The sequence below is a fragment of the Lactuca virosa genome, chromosome 4 (assembly GCF_052849685.1).
Source record: "Lactuca virosa cultivar CGN04683 chromosome 4, Lactuca_virosa_CGN04683_v6, whole genome shotgun sequence".
NCBI classification, from domain to species: Eukaryota; Viridiplantae; Streptophyta; class Magnoliopsida; order Asterales; family Asteraceae; genus Lactuca; species Lactuca virosa.
In genome coordinates, this window is record NC_136429.1 from 338,443,518 (window position 1) to 338,470,228 (window position 26,711).

The 26,711-nt window shown below is 35.1% G+C and overlaps 1 protein-coding gene and 2 pseudogenes across 1 annotated transcript; 1 reads left to right on the forward strand and 2 right to left on the reverse strand.

Moving 5' to 3' along the window:
- Positions 1-1,294: 1,294 nt before the first annotated feature.
- Positions 1,295-12,633, reverse strand: LOC145106174 (DNA mismatch repair protein MSH2-like; annotated as a pseudogene).
- A 177-nt stretch (positions 12,634-12,810) lies between these two features.
- LOC145108585 (mannan endo-1,4-beta-mannosidase 5-like) lies at positions 12,811-14,792 on the forward strand. The gene is made up of 5 exons (XM_079045618.1): positions 12,811-13,188; positions 13,288-13,482; positions 13,614-13,736; positions 13,850-14,052; positions 14,170-14,792. Exons 1-5 carry the CDS (start codon positions 12,811-12,813, stop codon positions 14,690-14,692), a joined length of 1,422 nt encoding a protein of 473 aa, XP_078901744.1. The 3' UTR covers positions 14,693-14,792.
- Positions 14,793-17,309: 2,517 nt separating this feature from the next.
- LOC145106175 (DNA mismatch repair protein MSH2-like) lies at positions 17,310-21,190 on the reverse strand (annotated as a pseudogene).
- Positions 21,191-26,711: the final 5,521 nt, after the last annotated feature.

Here is a 26,711-nt window from a genome sequence, read left to right on the forward strand (position 1 = left end):
GCCGCCATTATTTCCGGAGCACAACCACCTCCAACATCGCTTTTCCAACACCGTTCACATCAAATATTTGTGTTAATCTTTGATTTCCAGGTACATGATATATTTTGGTAACTAAATTTTATATCATTTGGTGTTACTCAGTTGATGTTTGTTTGTCCCCTGCCTCGTCAGAAACCCTTATCTAATTCTTAATTCTTTATTCTTTGTTATTCATAAGATTTACAGATCGGATGAGGGACGTGTGCAGGTACCATATTTGAACATTATGGTTCACATCTTTGTCTGCCTACTTTTGTTAAGGTTTCTTGTTATTGGTCATAGTTTTGTTTGACGATTTAATCTTAACAGATGTTGGTTGTTGCTTTTACTCATTTACCTTATATAATAATTTTTCATATATCTTTTGCTTTACATTTTTTGCAAAACTTTTTTGACCTTGTAGGCTAGCTTCAACAACTTAATAGCGTCTAGAGTGAAGGCAGTGCAGGCAAAAGGATCATGTTTAGAGCTTCTGGTTTTTACCTACATCGGTAAATATTTATTTATGTTAATGTAAAGATTGTTCTGATTTAGGTTGTTAGAAAAAGATGAAGAGAATGTCATATGGAATTAACTATAGTTACAAATGACAAGTTTCTTATTCTTTCTCTGAAAGTTCTCTTGTTCATGGTATTAAACTCACACTAAATGTCACACAAAATTTTGGTATGTTCCATTATGTTAATATGTTAAAAACTATTATCTGTGTCATCTCCCATTTATATTTTTTTTCAAAATATATTTGTTTAATTTTCAGCTTTAGATAGTACTTGGTATATAAAACTTCCTTGTATATAATATTTGACTAATGTATCTAACATTTGGTTAAGCCATGTATGTTTGTATTTTTATAAATATTTTTGAAAACTGAAACTCACCGATTCAATCGGTTGAACCGAAACCAGTCATAATACAACCGGTCAAAACAGGATTGCTTGGTCAAAAACAGGTAAAACTAGTGTCGTACCCGTCCGGTGGACAGGTTGATAAATGTATAAACAATATATTGATTTATCTTATTTTTATAGGATGACAAATGTATAAACAATATATTGATTTATCTTATTTTTATAGCATATTTCTTTCATTTGTTCCTATATTAGCTATGTACATGACAAATCTATCCAATTATCTTTCTATATCTTGAAATAATATCTATAATTGTGTTGCATACATAACATAAAATAAAGAACACGGTCAATTTAAGACTTAAAAATTGAAATATTATTCAATGTAGAGCTGAAAGTCAACATAGTTACACATAATCAGCAAATAGAGTGGCTGCTTTTATCATTTCAACCAAGTGCTCACAAATAGCCAAAGCCAAACCTGAAATTAATATTAATATTAATATATATAATATAAAATAAATCAATCAATAAGAATCAATCATTTATGAATTTATGCATAGAACTCTAGGAAAAAAACATGAAATGAAACTAACCAAATCCATCATAAGTTGAAGTTCCATGACCCAATTCATCGATAATAATTAGTGATTTGTCAGTTGCACCTTTTAAAATTGAAGCTGTTTCCAGCATTTCTTGCATAAAGGTAGAAACTCCATGTAACTGTGTATCACTGAATAAACAAAATATTTCAAAGATTCAGGGGCTGTGTCTTTTTTACTTAATGGGTTAAGCACTTAATCAGGATAATTATATATAGTTGTTTCTTTTTGACTTAATCTGGACAGAATGACTTTATATGTCAAGCCAAAAACCTATGTTAATGTATTCAGACATTAATCGGATCCTTTACCTATTTGCCTTAATTCTCTTTTCCTTTCAATTTCAACCACTTTGTTTTTTCAAATTAAAGGGTAAAATGGTCATTTAGTCTCATTCAGACTCGAAAAGAAACAGATTCTATGTCTACAACACTTTATCCAGAAAGAAATCATTACCCATACTGCCAGTTTACATATAATATTAAAAAAAACAGCCAATGAGCATAAAGATCCCTATTTATTTAACAATAAAATAATAAACAACTAAAATTTAATTTTATAAAAAAAGGTAATTTACCTGACAGTCACCAGCACCAACACGAGCAAAAATACAGTCACGGATAGAAATATAAGCTTTATCAAAAGGAACAAAACATCCAACTTGTGCCATAAGAATGTTCACACCAACCTTGTAAAAATAAACTACAAAAAATCATTATTTCAAATATATATATATATATATATATATATATATATATATATATATATATATATCCAACCAAATAATAAAAACTAAATTCACTCAATGCCTACCTGACGTATAAATGTAGATTTTCCACCCATGTTGGGGCTCGTTATAATCTGAAACCAACTCTCTCCCCTCACCTAGTATTTTCCAAAAATAAAAATAATAAATCAGTCCCACTTTTTTTAAATAACCAGAAATATGCTCTAAATTGCAAGAGATCTTACAAGTTTGCAATCATTTGGTATAAAAGTCACCCAATCTTGAGCTTCCACACAAGGGTGTCTATTGTTTTCTAATATAATATCGTCTGTATCCTGTCAATGGAAAAATCGTAATTAAAACATATCCTTAAAAAAATTATCATCAACCACATAAAGAGAAAACAAAAAAGAGGAAATTCTAAAATTGTTACCGAAGGTGTGATTTCTGGTGTGGTATAAGGGGTGGGGCTGCTAGCTGCCAGGTCAGCAAAACTTAGCAAGACATCCAGCTCAGCAAGCAACATAGCCAAACCCTCAAACACCTGTATAAAAGGATTAGTTTATGACCATTTTGCCCATTACAGAAGGAAGATGATACAGTAAAGTGTAGCTATCTCAGAGAAAGTAGTTGTTGTTTCAACAACTCGGGTGACCAGTTCCTTCTGACAACTTTTATATTCTTCTAGAATCTTTTGGTATTCATCTCCTAATTTTTTTAATTTTGTATTTGTAAACTTTACACCATCTTTTCGGGTTTCAAGAACAGCAAATTGGGCAGCAAGCTTATTTCTCACTTTTGGTTCTTCCTTTTTTGTGATTTTAAAAATATGTCCAAATTGTGTGCCTTTATCCAGCTTTAAACCCTTGTCAAGAGCCAGATCAAGGTCATCACCTGTTTTTCTATGTAAATTGTGTATTTGTTGTTCTAGTGATTCTTGTTCGTCTTTTAGGGCTGATAATTGAGAGTCATAACCAGGTGAAATCATGTACTCTCCATTTTCAAGTTGATCAAGATCAACTGAAACTTCCACAAGACCAATGAACTTGTTTATGTGTTCATCATTAGTCTAAAAATTAAGGCGCTCCATGTATCTTTCCTTGATCAGTGATGCAAATTCACCATTGTACCCTTCCAGTGCACTTTTGATGTATGGAACTCTGATGCTTGACTGCATAAAGAAAAACAGTAAAACATATACTCATTATTCACAATTGTTACACAAACTAAAATGTGACTAATTTAGTTCAAGTTATTTCAATGTGTCTCAACTTATTTCATTACACCATCCAAAACTCAGCCCATGAAGCATGATCACAGTATTAAAAATTTATAAAGAGACTAAAATCTAAACACTAATCACCTGATAAAGCTTGACAACATGCAACAAACCAGCTCTTCTTTTCTGAATAATCGACATTAATCGCTCAATTCATCCCGGCAGCACAAAAATGTATAGGGACCTAAAACCCTACTACTGGTGGCCGACGATGAAGCTCGATGTTGCAAAGTATGTGGCCGAGTGTGTAACTTGTGCAAGAGTCAAGGCACAACATCAGAAACCATACGGGAGTTTAGAACCCTTACCTGTACCCATGGGTAAATGGGAAGGCATCACCATGGATTTTGTGACTAAACTGCCCAGGACGAAGAGCGGTCACGACATGATTTGGGTAGTCGTGGATCGTTTCACAAAGAGTGCACACTTCATAGCTAACAACGAAAGGTGGTCTATGGATAAGCTTGCAAATGCTTACGCGAAGGAGATAGTAAGACTTCACGGTGTTCCTCTAACGATTGTATCTGATCGTGATAGTCGTTTCACGTCGAGGTTTTGGAGGAGTCTACAAGAGGAATTGGGTACGAAGTTGTGTCTGAGTACAATTTACCATCCGCAGACTGATGGTCAGAGCAAAAGAACGATTCAAACATTGGAAGATACGCTGAGAGCATGTACCCTGGAGTTCCAAGGGAACTAGGATGAGCACTTACCTTTGGTAGAATTTTCCTACAACAACAGTTTCCACTCGAGCATCAAGATGGCACCCTATCAAGCTTTGTAAGGACAAAAGTGTCGTACGCCGTCTTGTTGGCTTGAGGCCGGAGAAAAGCAGTATATGGGCCCCGAGATAGTCCATGAGACTGCTGAGAAGTTGAAGGTGATCAGGGAAAGGATGTTAGCAGCTCAGGATCGTCAGAAGAGCTACGCTGACAAGAAAAGACGATCGATGACCTTCGAAGTTGGGGATTCGGTTTTGCTTAAAGTCTCACCGTGGAAGGGACTTATAAGATTCGTAAAACGAGGACAGTTGAGTCTAAGGTTTATTGGACCGTTCAAAGTTCTTCAGAAGATTGGGAACCAAGCTTACAAGCTCGAATTGCCTGAAGAACTAGATGGTATTCATAACACTTTCCATGTGTGTTATCTGAGGAAATTCACGGGAGAAGTTCCCGACATAATTCCAATCTCAGAATTAAGAATGGATGAGAACAAGAGGCTGATTGAAGAGCCCGAGGCAATTGTTGACCGTAAGACAACGAAGTTACGACGCAAGATGGTCGACTTAGTGCTAGTCCGTTGGAAACATTAGAATGGGCCGAATCTCACTTGGGAAACAAAGAGTGACATGATGAGTCGCTATCCGCATCTGTTTGCTGATGCATGATTCCGGGACGGAATCATCCTAAGAGAGAGATAATTGTAACGCCCGTGTTTCAGGGCTAAGCATTTTAGATGATGTAATAGTCTAGGTCAACTATTGTAACTCTTTTGAAGTAATAAAGATGAAATATTTGAGTATTATGTGAATTATGTGAATTTATATGCTTATTATTTATTTATAAATGTATAATTAATAAAGAATAAAAATAAGCGTCAAAATTAAAGTGTGAGATAAACCCGATATCTTTACATAAAGTTATAGTGTTCGAAACAAGGATTCCGGAGATATAATGAACACCGAAATCCGAGTTATAACGAAGAAGTTATGACCCATCGAAGTTTTGCGATGGAACCGGCACAATACCGGGAAGCGTAAATAGTGAATTTACGGTAGAGCGACTTTTAGCCTTAGCAATCTAAACGAAAGTTGTAGAATATGTTAAACCGAGAGCGTCCATAAAAAGAACACCCAAATCTGACTTCGTATGAGGAAATTATGATTTTTCGAAGTTTCGGCTTGACAGTGTACAGCCCGAAGTTCGAATATTAGATCGAGCGGTTTTTAGCCGACACAACCTAAACGAGAATCGAAGATCTCATTAATAGTAGCGTAACGATAAAAAGACGGACGAAAACGGACGTCGGATGAAGAAGTTATGAATTTTTAATAGACCAATCCTGTCTCAGCCTGTTAAAAATATAACTTTTAAAATAAAGTCAAAATTAGCCGACGGAGTCTAAACGAAAGTTGTAGAGTACGTTCCCGCCTACGCGTGGATATAAAGAACGTCGAAAACTGAGCTCGTATGCGAAAGTTATGATTTTTAGAAGTTAAGTGTGCAATTTGCGAAACTGTGATGACGTGGCAAGATCCTAGCCGTTGCTTGCTCCCCACGGTCTCGCTTCGGATAAAGGACACGTTGCCCCTTCGCTACGCCCCGCATCCGAAATTGGGTACGCTCGGCGTACTTGATCTTGTGCGGTCCGAGAGATGGCCACGTAGCCCCACCGAAGCCTCGCCACCTGTACCCTATCCGAAGTTACGCCCCGCGTAACTTGCTGAACGCGCAGCGTAGGTCCGAAGTCCAGCGCCTATAAATAGGCTGCGAAGGCTGCCGAGGAAATCACACCAATTCTCTTTCTCTCTCTAATTTCTTTCTCTCTCTAAGATCCCAAACCACCCCTAAACCCTAGGAAAAACCCCTAGCACCCAAAGGAAGCCCCGAGGCTCCCGGAGTCCCGAGAAAAAAAGGGTCTTTCGGTTCGCTGTAAGTGAGCTACGCCTATGAAAATTTTAATATAGCTTTTAAATAATTATAGTAATGTTATTAGGTCCTTAAAATAATTATTTGGGCTATTATTATGAGCTATATAGAGTGTTGTTTAACGCTTATATAATAATAATAATAGCTAGACTATTAATTAGTCGCGATTAACGTTAGACTAAACCCTAGTGGTATTGATACTAGGTTTTGTCGAGGGAAAATTATTTTGAGATAACGAAGCGCTGTTCAAGTGAAGAGTCACCACCTTTCAGGTGAGTGCATAGTTACTTTCATCTTACACATAGATATGAAGTATTTTATATAAATTACGTGCTACGTGTGCATATTATCTGTATACTTGCTATCTATGCTGGATGAACGATTTTATACACGTTTTAAATGATTTAAACTGTATACTTATTTTATATCTACAAAATGTGTTGGGTAAAACATGGGTAGATGTAATAGTTGCTGTGTGACAAAATAAAATAATGAGAGGCCTCGTTATAGATGTTATTGATGATCCAGTCATCTAGCGGAGTATAGATGACGACCATAGACTATTCTAGACAGTCCAGTGGAACGCTAGCAGGCTCGCAACCTGTAGGTGTTTATTTGAACTGTGTGTTTACCAACAGTACTCCATCCCCCACATGGTTGCCTTATTTGACATTAATTGCTGAGGAACCCCCGAAGCATGTGTTGTCACCCCGATGAAAGTCCTTAGACTAGGTCCCTTGTGTTAGATGTTTTAGGGACGTAAAGTGAGGATAACGGGAACGAGTAATCGGGTTTGTTTGGTTTGATAAAGTTGATAAACTTATTTATTGTGGGTTGAAAACCCTATGTGCTCACCAGGCTCGCAAGCCTGACCTACTCAGTTTCTTGTATTACAGGTAGTGGCGCATGAACATAGATGTTTGGATGAGAGATTAGGGATTATAGGCCTGTAAAATACGAAATAATGTAGTAAGGCTTATGTTGTACTGTTTATGATTTTGTTCTGTATCGAGCATGACATACCGAGTCTTTTAATGAAATACATTTCTTTGGAAATGCTTTTGATAAATCTTTATCATATTTTGTTTTGGGACAAATTCCGCAACACTTTTATTTAAAATGTTACTCTGATTTTTAAACAAGCATAAACAAAATCGGTCTTTTCTGGCCATGAAAATGGCGATTTCACACATACCTCGATGTTGGCTACCTATTTTTTACGATTTCGTGTAAAGAGAGAAAAAGCATGTCAATATCAGAATATGAAGATGGCTATTAACGGACACATAAAATCACTTTCCATTTAGCTGATAAATCTTGAAACTGTGATTATGTAAAAGAGATATTAGGGATTAAAAATCAAACAATAAATCGAAAAGAATGGGTGAAGAAGAGAGGAACGAAGCATTCAGGTCTTACCGTGGATTTCCTAATTTCTTATCTTTTCAGAAGTGTGTCAAAATGAAGAAAGGAAAGTAAAAACCAACATATTTTCACCTGCTTGATGTTATCAGTGAAAGAACATAAGATCTATGTACATAAGAGACACGAAAATTGACATAAAACCTTCCAGTTCTGACATCGTGATGTTGGTGTACTCGATCCGTGAAATCTGAAATCAAATAGGTTTGGTCCTGTTAATGAAAATATACACAGATAAAGAGAGATAGAAAGAGTAATCGGGTGTTTTACCTCAGTTTAGTCGAGATAGAGTAGCAGGGGGTCCATTATTGTGTTGGTGGTTCTGTGGTGGCAGGGGTAAACGGTGGTGGTGAGTGGTGTTAGGGTTTTCTGAATGAGAGAAGGAAGAAACGACAAATGATATCAGAGAAGGAGAAGAGTGCCTTATATAAGAGGAGGGATTGCCAGAATTGAAAGATTTTTGCCACGATCTCGGGCTTCAAGAAGGCTTCATCAAAGATTAAAGGACTGGGTCAAAGTCGATAAGGAGATTTAGTTGATGTTGATCAGATTAGATTTCACAGCATAAAGTCATTATGCATGATGTAGTAATAGCTTGTACCTCTTAAAATTCAGCCTTTGACCAAATATGTATATTAAGGTATAATATATATATATATATATATATATATATATATATATATATATATATATATATATATATATTCATTATGTCTGTATCAAGAAACTATCTGTTACGTTATTCATTAGTTTTAATTTAATATTTCATATAGTTTGGTTCCATTTGGAATGAAAAAGCTCCCTTAGAAGAAAAGGTGTTGGTTACGATTGTTGCTACATGGGCTAGAGAATTTTTGAATAACTATATGAATGATGTTCTTTAAAAGTGCATATAGGGTTAAGGTTAGTTGTTAATCTTTATAGCATCCTCCTTTTAGTTTAATTATTGTTTGTTAAAATTAACCGTGTTTTGAAATATTAGACAAAAAAATTGATTCTTTGTTATGTTTGTTTTTCAATAAGAATGGAGGATAGTAACTACTCTTGATTATGGGACAATCCTACTTCGATGCGATAACAATTTCTTTTTTGATTTTTTTTTGTAAGTTTTATGTAGTAAGACATGACCAAATCAAAGAGTTTTTTTGTGACACACAAAGACGTTTATATCAGTTTATATCAATGACTAATGGTTGGTTATTTAACATGTCTACATTAACATACCTTCTTTATCATAACATATTTTTTTGTATTGAATATGTGTTTTGGATGTAAGTTTCAGTTGTATTGGTGGCTAATTTTAACATAATGTAATTTTGGATGTACGGTTTGTTAATTATTTTCATAAAAAACTATTATAAAAAAAATGAGCTTTCTTAAATGACCCGGTTATTAGAACGGAAGAGGTGCATAAGTGATTGTTATGTGACTCGGTTTTGAGTATCTGAGCCGGGTCTTATCTCTTTATATGACCCAGTTTTGTTTAGTAGAACCGTGTCCAAATCTCCTTGTGTGGCCTGGTTTTGTGCTCTCTGATATAGTTATATGTCCCGTTTGTTAAAATAAAGCACGCCCTTTTAATACTAATAGAACCCGGTTTTGAAACCGGGTTTTATTGCCTTTTTCACATAGGACTCGCCGACAATAAGTCTCGGTTCAAAACCGGGTTATTTAACGAATATAACCGGGTCCTATAAATTTTTTTTTTGTAGTAGTGTCCGCTGCAAAATCTCTTGATTTTATGATTTTTGTTAGGGAAATTGTCAGAAAAATCCCAATATTTACGGAAAAGTTATACTTTAGTCCCAATATTTTTTTTTGAACACAAAAGTCATGAAAACCGACAAAAATTTACAGTTTGACAATTTTTGACCGGTTGAAACCGGTACCAAATTAATTTGGGACTATTTCGTAAACTAACTCAAAATATTGGGACTTTTCTATAAACAAAAATATTATGACTTTTCTGTAAACAAAAATATTAGGACTTTTCTGCAGACATAACCTTATTATTATTGTTGCTGTTGCTGCTGTTGTTGTTGTTGTTGTTGTTGTTGTTGTTGTTGTTGTTGTTGTTGTTGTTATTATTATTAAAAATATAAATAAGAATACTATTTTGTGAACTTGTATTATTAATATTGTTAATAAAACAAATAAACGCATTTAAATGAAAAAATAATGACATTGTTTAAGGGTGGAGGTGGAGGAGATGGTGATGCTTTTAGTATTGAAATCATGAATTTCTGCTTGTATATTTTTACTTTGTATATGGTCATTTCACATTTGTTTTTAGTGTTTTCAATTAAGAATATTAATACTTAACAATTTAAAAGAAGTTGCATATTTGTAAAATTCTTTATAAATAGTTTAAGGTAGAAGGATTTCTCACTTTGTATATAAAATTGTTTAAGGTAGAATGATTACTTTCCAAATCCAACAGATCCACTACAAACATCTACATAGATAGGTAGCCCATATCAAAATTCAAAAGTATTAATTACAACATCTTGTTTAATAAAAAGTAATAGGACATGTTTTTTGGATTAATACTTTTGAATTTTGATTAATACTTTTGAATTATTCCTATTACTTTTATTAAACAAGATATTGTAATTAACACTTTTGAATTTTGATATGGGCTACCTATGTAGATGTTTGTAGTGGATCTGTTGGATTTGGAAAGTAATTTTTCTACCTTAAACAATTTTATATACAAAGTGAGAAATCCTTCTACCTTAAACTATTTATAAACAATTGTATAAGTATGCAATTTCTTTTAAATTATTAAGTATTAATATTCTGAATTGAAAACACTAATAACAAATGAGAAATGACCATATACAAAGTAAAAATATACAAGCAGAAGTTCATGATTTCAATGCTAAAAGTATCACAATCTCCTCCACCTCCTCCACCTTCTCCCTTAAACAATGTCATTATGTTTTCATTTAAATGCATTTATATGTTTTATTAACAATATTAATAATACAAGTTCAAAAAATAGTATTCTTATTTATATTTTTAATAATAATAATAATAATAATAATAATAAGAGTTTTGTTTGCAGAAAAGTCATAATATTTTTGTTTACAGAAAAGTCTTAATATTTTTGTTTATAGAAAAGTCTCAATATTTTGGGTTAGTTTACGAAATAGTCCAAAATTAATTTGATACCGGTTTCAACCGGTCAAAAAGGGTCAAAGTGTAAATTTTTGCCGGTTTTCAGGATTTTTTCGTTTAAAAGAAAAATCTTGGGACTAAAGTGTAACTTTTCCGTAAATATCGAGATTTTTCTCGAGATTTCCCTTTTTGATATCCAAGCTTGAACAAAACACCAACAATATTAAACTTAAGTAAGTTTTCGTTCTCTGAATATCAATGTACTTCAATATCTACTTTAAAGTTAGATCCACAACCTCTACAAAGTATATACAAATACTTAAAATTTTTTGTTGTCACAACCACATTGTTTGTGTAAACCAGAGAAAAGGTGTTTATGAGGCTGAGCCTAATTCATTTGGTAAAAGAGAAAGTTGAGGTTATCAAAGAAATAGTATTGAGGGCCCAAAACCGTTAAATGAATTATGAAAATTTGAAGAATCGTCCGATGACATTTAAAGTAGGTGATCAAGTGTTTCGAAAGATGTCATTTTAGAGAGGAGTGATTAGTTTTGGGATGAGAGGAAAGTTGAACCTGGGATGTATTTGACCATTGAATGTTTTTGAAAGGATCGGAGAACAAGATTATTTATTTAGAGTTGCCATACAAACTAAATGAGATCCATAATGTACTTCATGTATGCTATTTACTCAAGTGGCTTGGCGTCAAGGTTTATTTTTTTTCATTGGCAGAAGTTATTATAGATGAGAACAAAGGCTTGTAGAAGAACACGACCGAGAAGATTGTAGATTGAAAGGTTAAGAAGCTAAGCAAAAAGATGACAAACATGATCATTGTGAAGAAGTGGAATCATTCTACGGGACCAAATCTCACATGAGAAATAAAAGAAAAATGAAGAAACGTTGCCTACAGTTATTCATGGACTCCAATGATTCCGATGACGAGATCATCCTAAGTGGGAGGTAACTACAACACCCTTTATTTTTGAAAAATTTCAGAAAATTATTATTAAAATAATTTAAAAAAATAAGGTTAAAATTGAGTTTTTTAAATAGTTAGTAAATTAAGAAGATTATGACTTTGGATGATATATTTGACCATAAGTGGTGAAGAAGGTAACGAGGGACTTAAAAATGTCACAATAACTAAATTTGTGTTAATTGGTCTTAACATGATATAAGGACTAAACAATTAGAAGTTTACGGAAATGGTGTTAGTTAAGCTTCTAGGTCAACATGTGGCTTAAATGAAAGGATTCTTAATCAGATATGTGATTTAGTTGTCAAAATACCTTAGGTATAAAAGTAACTATCTCTACTCTCCTTATTAGACGGTGTTTGATCGAACAGAAGGGGGCGAGAGGCTCAATATGGCGATTTACTAAGATCTAAGTCGAGGGTTCATCTAGTTAAGTAGATTTGGATTCGAACTTAAGGCACTTCATAAGTAATTAAAAAAGAATACCTTTTAAATGACGACACCAACCTAACATGCAAATTTTGGTTCAAGACGTCACCCATGTCAATTGGAAAACTCCACAAATGGAAATCCTACATGTTTGCATTTACTATTTTTGGTATTCAAAAATATAAAGAAAAAGGGAGTATCCATGTTGCATGCTTTTCTTCAACTGACGTTCTTTCACCATTTCAACCAACTAACAGACTATCAATCCTTCTAACCATAGTTTTTACGTTTCTGTCATTTGTTATAACGTATATATTTTCTATTGTAAGATATTGGAAACTCATAATTGTACCGAAAGAATCAAGCATATCTGTACAAAATAACTTTTTTTTACTTTTAGAATGTGGTAATTTACTTTCCTTAACCGTTATATATCAAATAAAACTGAAAAGAACGATATATACCAGAATTGGTTAACAAATCCACATCTATACATCCATATATACGATACAACAATGGTTCGTTACTTGCTTGTCCCATAAGTCATTTTCTTATTAATATTAATATTATAACCGCCGTAATGCCCATCTTGTAACACACGAAAACGAGGCTCAATTCCTGCTCTCTTGCCTTTCATCAAATATTTTTTCGATTTCTATATTTAGCAAACTTCTTTACCTACGACCCATTATATATGGCATCGTTTCCCAACAGCTTATGCATTCAGACCTTCGACCAACAATGGCTTCATTCATTAGAAATTCCCATCTTTCATGGAGCGCTCTTGTGGTTCTATACATGGCACTTCTTGTCTCTGTTTGTGAAGCTAGGGTTCACAGGGGTAAAGGAAGCGGCTTTGTTCGAACCAAAGGACCTAACTTTGTTCTCAATGGGTCCCCTTTTCTATTTAATGGTTTTAATGCGTATTGGATGATGAATGTAGCCACTGATCCAAGCGAGAGGATGAAAGTTACTCAAGTCCTACAAGATGCTGCAAATGCAGGTCTTTCTGTATGCCGAACATGGGCTTTTGCTGATGGTGGCGACAAAGCTCTCCAGATTTCACCAGGAGCGTACGACGAACGTGTTTTTCAGGTATCAACAAACACGTTTCTTAGCTAGTTTTGATCATGCTTTCCTTCATATTGTATATATGGTGTTCTTACATTAAACGTGGGTTTGGTTTGAGCGCAGGGACTAGATTTCGTCGTGGCAGAAGCAAGAAAATATGGTCTTCGGTTAATATTAAGTTTTGTTAACAATTACAAAGACTTTGGAGGGAGACAACAATACGTAAACTGGGCAAGAAGTTCTGGCATTCAGATCAACAGTGACGACGATTTCTATACCAACCCAATAGTAAAAGGGTATTATAAGAACCATGTCCAAGTAAGCCTTCAACAGCATCAATTGTTGAGAAAAAGTTGAAGAATCAACATCAATAATGTTTTATTTTTTATATATCGACCTAACTTGTGTTTTCATACCCAACTTATATGCATAACGATGACTGCATGCAGAGAGTTATAACAAGGGTGAATACTATCACCAGGGTCGCATATCGTGACGACACCACAATCATGGCATGGGAACTCATAAACGAGCCCCGCTGCCAGGCTGATTACTCTGGAAGAACAGTTAATGTAAGTGACTGCATGTAAAGATATAAATTACAAGAATCTTTAAACATTAATATATGTTATAAGGAATTGTAATTTATATATAAATTCTGACCACGACATACATTTCGTTGCAGGTTTGGGTTCAAGAAATGGCTTCGTTCGTCAAATCATTGGATAGACACCATCTATTGGAGGTTGGCATGGAAGGGTTTTATGGTGACACAATGCCTGAACGAAAGCAGATAAACCCCGGTTACCAAGTTGGAACTGATTTCATCAGCAATAATCTTGTTAGGGGAATCGATTTTGCCACCATACATGCATATCCTGATCAATGGTAATATTTTCAATAACATTAAACAAGAGCATTCATGATCTATAAATAGAAAAAAGCCATATATGCAACTAAAAGAGGGTATTTCAGGTAACTATTCATATTTTGGTTATGCTACAGGTTGTCTGGACAAAATGAAGAGTCACAAATGGCATTTATGCAAAGATGGATGTGGAGTCATTACCAGGATTCAAAAACTATCCTTAAGAAACCACTTGTGATTGCTGAATTTGGGAAGTCTAGCAAAGATCCAGAATATAACATTAACAAAAGGGACTCGTACTTGAATGCTGTTTATAGAAACATTTATATGATGGCCAGAACTGGAGGAACTGTTGGTGGTGGTTTAGTGTGGCAGCTTATGGCGGATGGAATGGGTTCTTACTGCGATGGATATGAAATAACCTTGTCAGAAAATCCATCAACAAGCAACATCATTTCTCAGCAATCTCAAGCCATGAGCACGTTGTCTCATTTGCTAAGAATTGCATCTGAAAATGTTCCTTCCGGCAAAAATCATAAACTCCAACTTGATCATATTAAAGGTCGTTCCTCTAAGACAAACCATCATGGTCCCTCTAAGACAAACCATCATGGTCGTCCTCGTCATCACCATGCTCACAACCAAAAGCCACTGCCTTGACAATGTGCAGAATTGAAGGAGGGGATTAGAATCAAGATCCTCTTATATATTACTCAAAGTGTCAATTAATTTCTTGCGGCTTTATGGAAATTGTCAAATAGCCCGTTATTTATTGATTCAAATTAATTCTAATGAAATGCTTCTTTCTCGAAAGAGATAGTTCCACATGCATGGAAAGTCTTTGATCAACGCACACTCATGCGCATGTACGTAATTCGAATGAAAACTTTAAATATTCATTAACAAAATATAGTAACTGAAACCCTCACTTTTATAATGATTTACGGAAACAACATATAAAAAATAGGATACTAAAAAAAAATTGGAGAGCCCACACTTGTTGACGTCTTTGAGTTTTCTATAGACTGAATTGTCAATGCATGTTTTGAAAACTGGACCGACCGGTTCAAGCGGTTCAACCGGGAACCCCCATATATATACATATCCGGTTTAGGTGGAAAGACCTGTTGTTCAAAAACACGTAAAATATGTTCAGTAAACCGTTAAAGTTGTTCTATGACTAATTAATAATAACTAAAATTTATTTAAAAAATAAGTATTTTTCCTATTTTCTTAAAGAAATAAGAAAACAAGGCAACTAATAGTTAAATATGATGCTTCCCACCATTGACGTCATTCGCGCTTCACTTAACATCATCCCAAGTTTTATAGAATATTACGTTTGACAAACACTACTAGAAAAAGAGGCATTAGCGACGGAATTAGCAATGGAACGAATCCCTAGCTAATTAGCGACGGATTTACAAGGGGTCTACGATGGAAATCGTTTGTGGATATAAGGTATAGATTTTAGCCTGTTAGCAAGGGATTAGAAAGGGACTACTGACGGAATTAGAGACGGAATTAAACCTACGCTATTCCCTCGGTAATATCGGTCGCTGATTTTTGTTAATTCCCTCCCAAATATTTCGTTTCCCCCGTTCCTCCTCCCACTTATTTTCATCCCCCCATTCAAATCGACACTCACCAGTCACCTCTCATGCTTGGTTCTGAAATCCAATGCCCAAATCGGCACTCATCTCTCAAATCGACTTCCGATAATCGTCTTCTTTCCATTCCTGAAAATCGATTCCAACAGAAGAAACCCTAGCCAAAACCCTCAACATCATGACGGCGATTCCCGCTGATGACGTTTCACCCTAGTAAGTTTCTAAGTCTTTCGTTAATGTGTTGTTGATTCAACGGCTTCTCTCCTTTGAGTAAATATGTGGCTTCTTTTGTTCAGTTCCGACTTTCAGATCTAGAAAAAAACGAAGCAGAGAGAGAGAAACATGAAGACAAAAATAGCTGAGATATAACATCGCCGCCATTATTTCCGGAGCACAACCACCTCCAACATCGCTTTTCCAACACCGTTCACATCAAATATTTGTGTTAATCTTTGATTTCCAGGTACATGATATATTTTGGTAACTAAATTTTATATCATTTGGTGTTACTCAGTTGATGTTTGTTTGTCCCCTGCCTCGTCAGAAACCCTTATCTAATTCTTAATTCTTTATTCTTTGTTATTCATAAGATTTACAGATCGGATGAGGGACGTGTGCAGGTACCATATTTGAACATTATGGTTCACATCTTTGTCTGCCTACTTTTGTTAAGGTTTCTTGTTATTGGTCATAGTTTTGTTTGACGATTTAATCTTAACAGATGTTGGTTGTTGCTTTTACTCATTTACCTTATATAATAATTTTTCATATATCTTTTGCTTTACATTTTTTGCAAAACTTTTTTGACCTTGTAGGCTAGCTTCAACAACTTAATAGCGTCTAGAGTGAAGGCAGTGCAGGCAAAAGGATCATGTTTAGAGCTTCTGGTTTTTACCTACATCGGTAAATATTTATTTATGTTAATGTAAAGATTGTTCTGATTTAGGTTGTTAGAAAAAGATGAAGAGAATGTCATATGGAATTAACTATAGTTACAAATGACAAGTTTCTTATTCTTTCTCTGAAAGTTCTCTTGTTCATGGTATTAAACTCACACTAAATGTCACACAAAATTTTGGTATGTTCCATTATGTTAATATGTTAAAAACTATTATCTGTGTCATCTCCCATTTATATTTTTTTTCAAAATATATTTGTTTAATTTTCAGCTTTAGATAGTACTTGGTATATAAAACTTCCTTGTATATAATATTTGACTAATGTATCTAACATTTGGTTAAGCCATGTATGTTTGTATTTTTATAAATATTTTTGAAAACTGAAACTCACCGATTCAATCGGTTGAACCGAAACCAGTCATAATACAACCGGTCAAAACAGGATTGCTTGGTCAAAAACAGGTAAAACTAGTGTCGTACCCGTCCGGTGGACAGGTTGATAAATGTATAAACAATATATTGATTTATCTTATTTTTATAGGATGACAAATGTATAAACAATATATTGATTTATCTTATTTTTATAGCATATTTCTTTCATTTGTTCCTATATTAGCTATGTACATGACAAATCTATCCAATTATCTTTCTATATCTTGAAATAATATCTATAATTGTGTTGCATACATAACATAAAATAAAGAACACGGTCAATTTAAGACTTAAAAATTGAAATATTATTCAATGTAGAGCTGAAAGTCAACATAGTTACACATAATCAGCAAATAGAGTGGCTGCTTTTATCATTTCAACCAAGTGCTCACAAATAGCCAAAGCCAAACCTGAAATTAATATTAATATTAATATATATAATATAAAATAAATCAATCAATAAGAATCAATCATTTATGAATTTATGCATAGAACTCTAGGAAAAAAACATGAAATGAAACTAACCAAATCCATCATAAGTTGAAGTTCCATGACCCAATTCATCGATAATAATTAGTGATTTGTCAGTTGCACCTTTTAAAATTGAAGCTGTTTCCAGCATTTCTTGCATAAAGGTAGAAACTCCATGTAACTGTGTATCACTGAATAAACAAAATATTTCAAAGATTCAGGGGCTGTGTCTTTTTTACTTAATGGGTTAAGCACTTAATCAGGATAATTATATATAGTTGTTTCTTTTTGACTTAATCTGGACAGAATGACTTTATATGTCAAGCCAAAAACCTATGTTAATGTATTCAGACATTAATCGGATCCTTTACCTATTTGCCTTAATTCTCTTTTCCTTTCAATTTCAACCACTTTGTTTTTTCAAATTAAAGGGTAAAATGGTCATTTAGTCTCATTCAGACTCGAAAAGAAACAGATTCTATGTCTACAACACTTTATCCAGAAAGAAATCATTACCCATACTGCCAGTTTACATATAATATTAAAAAAAACAGCCAATGAGCATAAAGATCCCTATTTATTTAACAATAAAATAATAAACAACTAAAATTTAATTTTATAAAAAAAGGTAATTTACCTGACAGTCACCAGCACCAACACGAGCAAAAATACAGTCACGGATAGAAATATAAGCTTTATCAAAAGGAACAAAACATCCAACTTGTGCCATAAGAATGTTCACACCAACCTTGTAAAAATAAACTACAAAAAATCATTATTTCAAATATATATATATATATATATATATATATATATATATATATATATATATATATATATCCAACCAAATAATAAAAACTAAATTCACTCAATGCCTACCTGACGTATAAATGTAGATTTTCCACCCATGTTGGGGCTCGTTATAATCTGAAACCAACTCTCTCCCCTCACCTAGTATTTTCCAAAAATAAAAATAATAAATCAGTCCCACTTTTTTTAAATAACCAGAAATATGCTCTAAATTGCAAGAGATCTTACAAGTTTGCAATCATTTGGTATAAAAGTCACCCAATCTTGAGCTTCCACACAAGGGTGTCTATTGTTTTCTAATATAATATCGTCTGTATCCTGTCAATGGAAAAATCGTAATTAAAACATATCCTTAAAAAAATTATCATCAACCACATAAAGAGAAAACAAAAAAGAGGAAATTCTAAAATTGTTACCGAAGGTGTGATTTCTGGTGTGGTATAAGGGGTGGGGCTGCTAGCTGCCAGGTCAGCAAAACTTAGCAAGACATCCAGCTCAGCAAGCAACATAGCCAAACCCTCAAACACCTGTATAAAAGGATTAGTTTATGACCATTTTGCCCATTACAGAAGGAAGATGATACAGTAAAGTGTAGCTATCTCAGAGAAAGTAGTTGTTGTTTCAACAACTCGGGTGACCAGTTCCTTCTGACAACTTTTATATTCTTCTAGAATCTTTTGGTATTCATCTCCTAATTTTTTTAATTTTGTATTTGTAAACTTTACACCATCTTTTCGGGTTTCAAGAACAGCAAATTGGGCAGCAAGCTTATTTCTCACTTTTGGTTCTTCCTTTTTTGTGATTTTAAAAACATGTCCAAATTGTGTGCCTTTATCCAGCTTTAAACCCTTGTCAAGAGCCAGATCAAGGTCATCACCTGTTTTTCTATGTAAATTGTGTATTTGTTGTTCTAGTGATTCTTGTTCGTCTTTTAGGGCTGATAATTGAGAGTCATAACCAGGTGAAATCATGTACTCTCCATTTTCAAGTTGATCAAGATCAACTGAAACTTCCACAAGACCAATGAACTTGTTTATGTGTTCATCATTAGTCTAAAAATTAAGGCGCTCCATGTATCTTTCCTTGATCAGTGATGCAAATTCACCATTGTACCCTTCCAGTGCACTTTTGATGTATGGAACTCTGATGCTTGACTGCATAAAGAAAAACAGTAAAACATATACTCATTATTCACAATTGTTACACAAACTAAAATGTGACTAATTTAGTTCAAGTTATTTCAATGTGTCTCAACTTATTTCATTACACCATCCAAAACTCAGCCCATGAAGCATGATCACAGTATTAAAAATTTATAAAGAGACTAAAATCTAAACACTAATCACCTGATAAAGCTTGACAACATGCAACAAACCAGCTCTTCTTTTCTGAATAATCGACATTAATCGCTCAATATCAGTTATTCTTTTCAGATGTTGATTCAAAACCTGACGAAAACCAGTATCCTCTGTAACAACCCGTTATTTTTCGATCAATGTAATGACTAAGAGTCAAATGCTGTAATCTCTTTGTGAATTAATAAAAATAGCGTCAAAACTGAAATGTTCAAAAAGCTCAGTTTGAGTATACTAAGTGATAGATATCATAATAAGGTTTCCAAAAATATAAAGAACACTAAAATCCGAGGTGTAACGAAGGAGTTATGACCAATTGAAGGTCCGTAACAATTCTGGTAAGACGCTATTAAGCGTAAAACAAGAAATTTCAATAAAATACTTTTTAGCCTTAGGTATCTAAATGAAAGTCGTAGATATCATTAAACCGTGAACGTGCATAAAAAGAACGCCCAAATCTGACTGCGTATGAGGAAGTTATGATTTTTCGAAGTTTCGGACATAGCGGTAGACAGCTAAAAACTCGAAATAGAGATCGAGTGACTTTTGGCCAATGCAACCTAAACGAGAATCGAAGATCTCGACAATAGTAATACAACGGTAAAAAGACAGACGAAAACGGATGTCGGATGAAGAAGTTATGGATTTTTAACGGACTTTTCCAGTCCCGGCCTGTTAAAAATATATTATTAAAGATAAAGTCAAAACTAGTTGTAGAGTACAGTCTCACCTACGCGTGGATATAAAGAACGCCAAAAACGGAGCTCGTACGCGAAAGTTACGTAATTTAGAAGTTTGGGAATTCAAATTACGCCCCGCGTAAAAGGAGGGTACGCCCCGCGTACCAGGCGATAAGGGCCTCGTCCCGTCGGCCAGCAGCCCTCCCATCAGACATCAAGTCCGAAGTACATAAGCGATGACGACCCACTACGCCCCTCGTACTCCTAGAGTACGCCCAGCGTACCGAGGCGGTTCAACCTCTATAAAAGGGGTGCGAGGGTTCCGAGATTAATTGCTCAACTCTTCTCTTTCTCGTTCTTTTGCTCTGCGTTTAACCCCTCGAAGCCATCCTGAAGCCTCGGTTTTCATATCCAAGTTCCGAAGGAAGTTTTACACTCCCGAGATTCCCGAGAATCCCGAGAAATCAGCTTTCTCCAGTCGAAGTTCTGCTCGATTCTTGTCTCATCTTCTTCAAACCGCCACTTCAACCAAGTGAGTTCATACCCCTATCACTACATTTTCAAATGCTTTTAAATGCTTTTAAACACTTTTAAAGGGGCGGAATACAAGTAAACACATGGTTAATCCCGTGTGAAAACATCAATCTTTTGTTATACATTTCATGTTGTTTTCATGACTATCATATGGATCTGTTAACATGCAAAACATCTTACACTACTTTACCCTCTCGGGATGAAACATGTTTATAAATATTATAGTCTTTATTTATACGTTTGCATCATATCAAGGGTAACCATTTTCACTATACCATTCTTATACGTACAAGAACATACACCTCTTAATTATGCCTTTGTCTATATTGTGGAAAAGGGTAATCATTTCAGGATCAAACATATTCATTTTAATACGTGACTTAATTGAGAATCTGTGAGTCATTCATCTTCACTATACCTATTAAGGTACCGCTAGAAGTCCTGTTTTCTAACGAGAATCTCCCGTCCGGAGAACGTGACAAGTGTGTATAGATCTATACGGGACTAATGATCCCGCACCCTGACTGTTAGCTACAGTCCCCGGGGTGACAAGTATCATAACATTTCGACGCCTGAAGAACGTTGCTATAGGCAAATTATGATAGTACGGTTATGAAAACTCACTGGATAGACAATTATTATGGTATTACGTTTTCACAGGAAAAGTAACAGATACAATTCTTTTCACATTGAAATACAAATCTTCTTATAGTTTTGTTTTATAATAAAACTATACATCATTCTTTTGAGCATGTCATAGTTGCTTACAGGTTACGGTCTTGGTCATTTGAGACTGCAGTTCACTTTTAGGAAATTATAGGATTTTCTTGGTTCAAATACATACAATTTATACAACAATCTTTCATACTCATTTCATACATTTGTTAGAAAATATCAGATTTACTGGAAAACATACACAAATTTTCGAATGGCATACATTTTCTCAAGACACTACTTATGAACTCACCAACTTTATTGTTGACACTTTTTCTTTGAAATAACTTGTATTCTTAGGAAAACGCTAAACCAGGTAGCAACTACTTTTGAAGACTAACGCGCTGGCGTTAGTAACATATTTTGGATCACCATATTGTATTTGATATTCAAACATGTAACACATACAATCATGTAAACTTTTCAAATATATTTATATTATGGTGGTGTGTACTTTCTTTACTATTCAATTGTTATGATACTGAACATGACGACCTCCGCCCCCGAACGTTTCCGCCGTTCAGGTTTGGGGGTGTGACAGATTGGTATCAGAGCTTTGTTTATAGTGAACTAAGTATATCAAAACCATTTTTCATATACAACTATAAACACAACTGGGCAAGAACACTCTGATTCAGAGTTATACTTTTAAAATGAAATTTTTATAAAGTATACATGCATACATTGCATAACGGGGTCAGTATCATATTGAAAACAATATAGAAGTATTATTGATGAGTTGTGCAGTGCAGGTATGCCTTGGAACATGTAATCGGAACTGGGATGAATATAGCTTGATCAACTATATTTGTCCGAGAGCCGACTAACGTATGCCAGGGAGTAGCTGCAGTGGACAACAAGTCTAAAAACTTACCAAAAGCATAACCTTTTTGAATCAAACATAACATTTAGAATACTATAGGAGTATTGGGTAAATGCAATAAGTTTAAACTTTGATACTTCAGTATGTGCTTTAGTTTATAGTCAATTCTTAACCCTATTCTCGTATAGACACAATCGTTGGATTCCATCTACCCAGAGACCCCTACTACCCCAATCAAGGCAACGGAGGATGGGTGGAAGACGACCCAGAAGAGGATGAGGAACCCATGGAAGAGGAGGAAGAGGAACGCTCTGACGGGACAGACTCAGAACCTGAAGTAATCAATCCACCAGCCGTCCGACCTCCTGCGGTTCGAAGAGGTTTTCAGGGACCAACTCCCGTCTGGGGAAGTCACATTCACCATTGGAGTCAACAGCAAGGATTGTGCCCTCCCTACGGCATGTGTCAGGACTTCTACGACATCAGTGGTGCAAGTTCAGCTGACCGGGCACTCCCAGTCATTGTGGGCAAGCGAGCCAACCAGTTGTCACAACTAGGAATTCTGATACGCTATAAACACTTAACAAAGAGTGACATTGTAGTTAAACTTGAGAACATGTATTGTGTTAAATCAATGACAACAAAATTCCTATACAAGCATTCAAATAGTCAACAAAGGTTGGAAACCCTAAAAATCCCGATTTAAGTTTATTTTTGGATTAGGATTTTCTTATTGGGCCTAATGGACCAATAAACTTCCAATTTGACTATTTTGGACTTAGAACTCTTAAATGGGCCCTAATTGGACCCATATGCATGAAACTTAATATTTTGGGCCTTATAAGCCTAAAATAAACTAGGTTATATTCAATGGGCCTTACTGGGCCATCACAAATCTAAATAGCCCTAATGGGCCATAAAAATCATTCCTTGATTTATTTTGGGCCGTGAACCCTCTCCAAAGACCAATTGGGCTAAAAATCATCTAATTGGACCATAATATGGGCTTAAGCACAAAAAGGCCAAATTTCTTTTCTTTCTTCCCCCTCTCTCGGCCCAAACCACAAAACATGGGGAGGAAGAGTTGACTTTCCTACATGCCACCTCACAATTATACATGGGATATCCATGCAAACTAACCACTAAACAATACTCAATCCCATACATCCATGCAACTCTCTCTCTTCTCCTCTCTTTTTCTTCTTCGGCCGAGAACACAAAGGGAAAGACACACCTCACAAATTCTCTCCAAACACTCTCAAAGAACACTCTTGCTTCTTCATCAAAATTTCGAGATTTAAGAGCTTTCAAGAAGGATTTTCCATAAGAGACATCATCTTAGGTAAGTTGATGCTTGGATCCATAATCTAGACTCTTTGTTTTATCGAAAATCTCACCTTAACTCATACAAAATTCGTGATCTAGCCTCTTAGAACTCATCTAAGCCAAAGATCCTCCAAGAAGCTTGCTAGGCCGAGAATAGCATCAAACTTCTTCCATTCTTCTTCAAAACCGAACCCACAAACTCAAGGTGAGTTCATACCCCTCTCTTTTCGATTTTTACAAGTTTTTATGGGGGAGAATGCAAGTAAAATGTGTAGATCTATGTGTATGTGTATGCTATGTATGATTTCATGTATGTATGTGTGATTTTATGTGCTTATGTGTTGAATATGTAAACAAAAAGGAAAGAAATCTTGAAATCTATGGCCCAAGAAGGAAAACAAACATGATCTAAGATGTATTACACTAAACAAGTCAAGAAAATTACCCTCCCAGTTTCTTGATCTGCCAAAGAATAAGTTTTGAGTTAAAAATATCACTTGAACAAGTCTATGGGTCAAAGGTGTCAAGAAAATGGTTTAAGGGCTTAAAATGTCTTTGTATATATAAATGACTAAAATTGTTATTTTTATTAAAGAAGGGCTGAAAAGGGTCAAACCAACATTTTGAACCAATTATTTTATTTTTAAGATAATTGAATCAAAAATACCAAAAACTACAACTCGTGAAAATAGAGAGATGAATATACGTATAAATCCAAATATCGTTATAAACAAATCGACCGGTCTCGTGTCGATACAAAAATAACAATCGTCCAATCAAACCTTCCAACAATTATACAATACCTAAAACAAGTAAACATTCAAACCTTTGGGCTTGAAAGTTCCAATCATGCTTGTTGGGCCTTTGTGACCCATTAACATGATTTTTGGGCCCAAGGGATAATAATAATAAATGTTATTGGGCCTGCTATGACCCAATTTCATATTTAAGGGACCCTCAATGGCTTTTAAGTGCCATTGGGCCTTAGTGGACCATTAGCATTGCTAGTAAGGTCCAAGTAAATCAAATGCGAAATGGGCCAACGTGTCCTTCGTATACCCAACAACCTAAAATAACTCACGAAAGTAGCAGGAGTTTGTATTCCTCTTCTCCACGTTTGTTAGGCTTATGTGTTCTCAAAGTAAACAAATTCAGGTCGTTAATCAATAGTAATCAATGTTGTTTGGATTAAGTGAGTAATATCGGGCGACACCTCTAAGTGTCGTTCATAGTCTGTAGTTATAATCAAAGTCTCCTGGAAGGAGAGCGAGGGTTTGTGTATAGATCTATACGGGGGTGACTCCCCCACACCTCAGCTGTTCGCTACAGTTAGACTCGGCCAGTCTAGGGTGACAAAATCTTAAGATCAATCCCGGCGTACGTTAGGTTGCCAAGACAGACGAAATAGTCATTATTATACATGGTTATAACGACTCACATAATTAATTAATCCAATACCATCCGAGTAATCAAGGAAGAGTAATCAAGGAAGAGTAATCAAAATCATTCGTTGTGGCGGTATAGCAATTTGAAAAACAATTATATTTTATGTTATCGGAAAACATCGGGTTTTTTCGAGGAAATCAACACCACTCGCTCGTATTTTTCTATAACTATAATACAAAACTCCCTTTTATACACGTTTTGAAATCATTCATGCATCAACTTATGGATCTTCACACTTTGGTAAACAATTGTCTTTTCAGAAAATATCGGATTTTCTGGGTTTTATAAACTACACAAATCATTTTTATCACAACCCTGCTTATGAACTCACCAACATTTCATATGTTGACCGTTTTCAAAATAACTTGTATTCTCAGGTAACAGGTAAGTTGAAGGGTAATATCAAGTAGGTTAGGATGTTATGTTTTGAAAACTCTCAAACAATTTATGTTATGAATGTGTAATATTTAAAACAATGTACTGGATGTGAACAATATCAATTGTAGTGTATTTATGCATGGTGATGTTTATGTTATGATTCATGTATATTCATTGTGATGATATTCAATTTAAGTCACGCGAGCCCTCGGGCGTTTCCGCCGTCTGGTTTCGGGGGTGTGACAGGTTGGTATCAGAGCCCTCCGCCGTTTCCGCCGTCTGGTTTCGGGGGTGTGACACCAGTCCTACCAATCAGGAGTCCAAGCGAACCAGATTCGCGAAGTCAACGTGGAGGTACAAGGTAACGCTGCCGACATTCGTCGTCTGGACGGATTGCAGGAAAATGCCCAACTCCACACCGATGTACTCCAAGGCCGAATGGATGCAGCCCTCTCCGAAATAAGGGAAATGAGGGAGCAGCAAGCCATCTTTGAGAGGCGTCTAATGGAAGCCAAACAATCAGACGCGGAGTCTAGCTCCAAACGCCACCCGCGTCGCAAGTAGTACTTGCTCGACCCCAAAATTTTTCAATAACATTAAACAAGAGCATTCATGATCTATAAATAGAAAAAAACCATATATGTAACTAAAAGAGGGTATTTCAGGTAAGTATTCATATTTTGGTTATGCTACAGGTTGTCTGGACAAAATGAAGAGTCACAAATGGCATTTATGCAAAGATGGTTGTGGAGTCATTACCAGGATTCAAAAACTATCCTTAAGAAACCACTTGTGATTGCTGAATTTGGGAAGTCTAGCAAAGATCCAGAATATAACATTAACAAAAGGGACTCGTACTTGAATGCTGTTTATAGAAACATTTATATGATGGCCAGAACCGGAGGAACTGTTGGTGGTGGTTTATTGTGGCAGCTTATGGCTGATGGAATGGGTTCTTACTGCGATGGATATGAAATAACCTTGTCAGAAAATCCATCAACAAGCAACATCATTTCTCAGCAATCTCAAGCCATGAGCACGTTGTCTCATTTGCTAAGAATTGCATCTGAAAATGTTCCTTCCAGCAAAAATCATAAACTCCAACTTGATCATATTAAAGGTCGTTCCTCTAAGACAAACCATCATGGTCGTCGTCGTCATCACCATGCTCACAACCAAAAGGCACTGCCTTGACAATGTG